Below are 1,687 nucleotides of genomic sequence, written 5' to 3'. Positions count from 1 at the left end.
AAAAAAAAAAAAAAAAAAGCATGCAGAATGTATTCTGAGGTACTACTCTAAAGTAACAATTACAACATATATTCGAAGCCTTCCATTTCAGTAAATACAGATTTGAAAATTCATTTTATTATGCAATGATGGCATGAACCATTAAATCACACTGCTCTATAATCTAGTTTCAATGAAGTCTAGGAAAAGGCATATCCTATGTGTTAACATTTTTAAATGTGTAGTAAATTTTAACATTTTCGAAATGGTCTAAAACCTCAGCGTTAATACTTAATTATGTGCTCACAGGAAACCAAACATTGTATTCAGTAGGAAAGAGGAGTTGAACAGCTTATCTAAGAAATCACTTGTTCTTCAATTAGCTTTCGTCTTGCTCTGTGCTTTTATTTTGTTTGCACTGTTTTTCACTTAAATGAAAAAAAAAAAAAATACGTATTCAGCCAGGTAAGAATGATTCTCTATCCCTCCCTTATTTTAAGGAGCAACCGATCTCTACTCCCACACCAGTGTCAAGTAGAGTCCAGGGGAATGGAACCCCCACTAGGATCCAGGACACCTCTTGGCCTGACCCCTCTCCGGTATCGGAGGTTGACACCCGCCCACCTTGGGCCTCCTCGCCTCCCTCCCGCAGAGCCTTCAGCCCACAACTAGGACCGGCACCCGCCGGACCGTGCGGGTGCACCCGCGCGGGAGACACCCCGCCCCCAGCCTGATGGCGCGCGGCCGACGCGCGAGCACGACCCGCCACCCCGACGGCCGCCGGGGGCCTCGGCGCCGGTCCCACCCGGTCCCAGGTTTCGCTCCGCGGAGAGCGCAGCATTCGAGACAGCGTTCTCGAGCTTCTCCCACAAGGTCAGAGCTCGGCCGCCAGCAGCAGGCGGAGAGACAGAGCCGGGTCGGAGCGGAAAAGCAGGCAGCCCGGCCCGGGAACAGACCTGTGGAGACCGCCATCTTCTCCTGCAGCCCGACGCAGCCGCCCGCACGCACGCACGAGCCGTCGCGCGTCACTTCCGGGAGCGCGCCGCCCTGCATTCGTCACGGCGGACTCCGCCCCCGGCTGGCGCGGGGCTACCCGAGCCGTGACAGCGCGCACGTGGGCCGAGGTGTCGCCGGCCTTGCTGCTGTTTCCGCAATTCCTTGTGAATCTGCTCTAAAAACGAAACACTAAAGAAAAGTTCATGAGGGTCAGGAGCGGTGGCTCACGCCCTTTGCACTTTGGGAGGCCGAGGCGGGCAGATCACTTGAGGTCATGAGTTCGAAACCAACCTGGCCAACATGGCAAAACCCTCTCTGCTAAAAAATACAAAAATTCGCCTGACGTAGTGGCGCGCTCCGATAATCTCAGCTACTTGGGAGGCTGAGGCAGGAGAAATCGCTTGAACCTGGGAGACAAAGTTTGCAGTGAGCCGAGATCTCACCACTGGACTCCAGCCTGGGCGACAGAGCGAGACACCGTCTCAAAAAATAAAAACAAAATAAATGGGCCGGGCACGGTGGCTCAAGCCTGTAATCCCAGCACTGTGGGAGGCCGAGGCGGGTGGATCACGAGGTCAAGAGATCGAGACCATCCTGGTCAACATAGTGAAACCCCGTCTCTACTAAAAATACAAAAAATTAGCTGGGCATGGTGGCGCGTGCCTGTAATCCCAGCGACTCAGGAGGCTGGGGCAGGAGAATTGCCTGAACC

The 1,687-nt window shown here is 53.3% G+C and overlaps 1 protein-coding gene across 1 annotated transcript in view; it reads right to left on the bottom strand.

Annotated features, from left to right (window-relative positions):
• The window catches only part of UBE2V2 (ubiquitin conjugating enzyme E2 V2), a 68,873-nt gene extending 67,860 nt beyond the window's left edge, over nt 1-1,013 (bottom strand). The window contains exon 1 of the mRNA XM_017516410.2: nt 936-1,013. Within this exon, the coding sequence (XP_017371899.2) occupies nt 936-951 (16 nt within the window). The 5' untranslated portion in view covers nt 952-1,013. The remainder of the gene's footprint in view (nt 1-935) is intronic.
• Between the last annotated feature and the right edge of the window lie 674 nt (nt 1,014-1,687).

This window comes from Cebus imitator, unplaced genomic scaffold, assembly GCF_001604975.1.
Source record: "Cebus imitator isolate Cc_AM_T3 unplaced genomic scaffold, Cebus_imitator-1.0 Scaffold584, whole genome shotgun sequence".
NCBI lineage: Eukaryota > Metazoa > Chordata > Mammalia > Primates > Cebidae > Cebus > Cebus imitator.
Note: the sequence above shows the minus strand (reverse complement) of the source record. Positions and strands in the feature narration are given on the sequence as shown.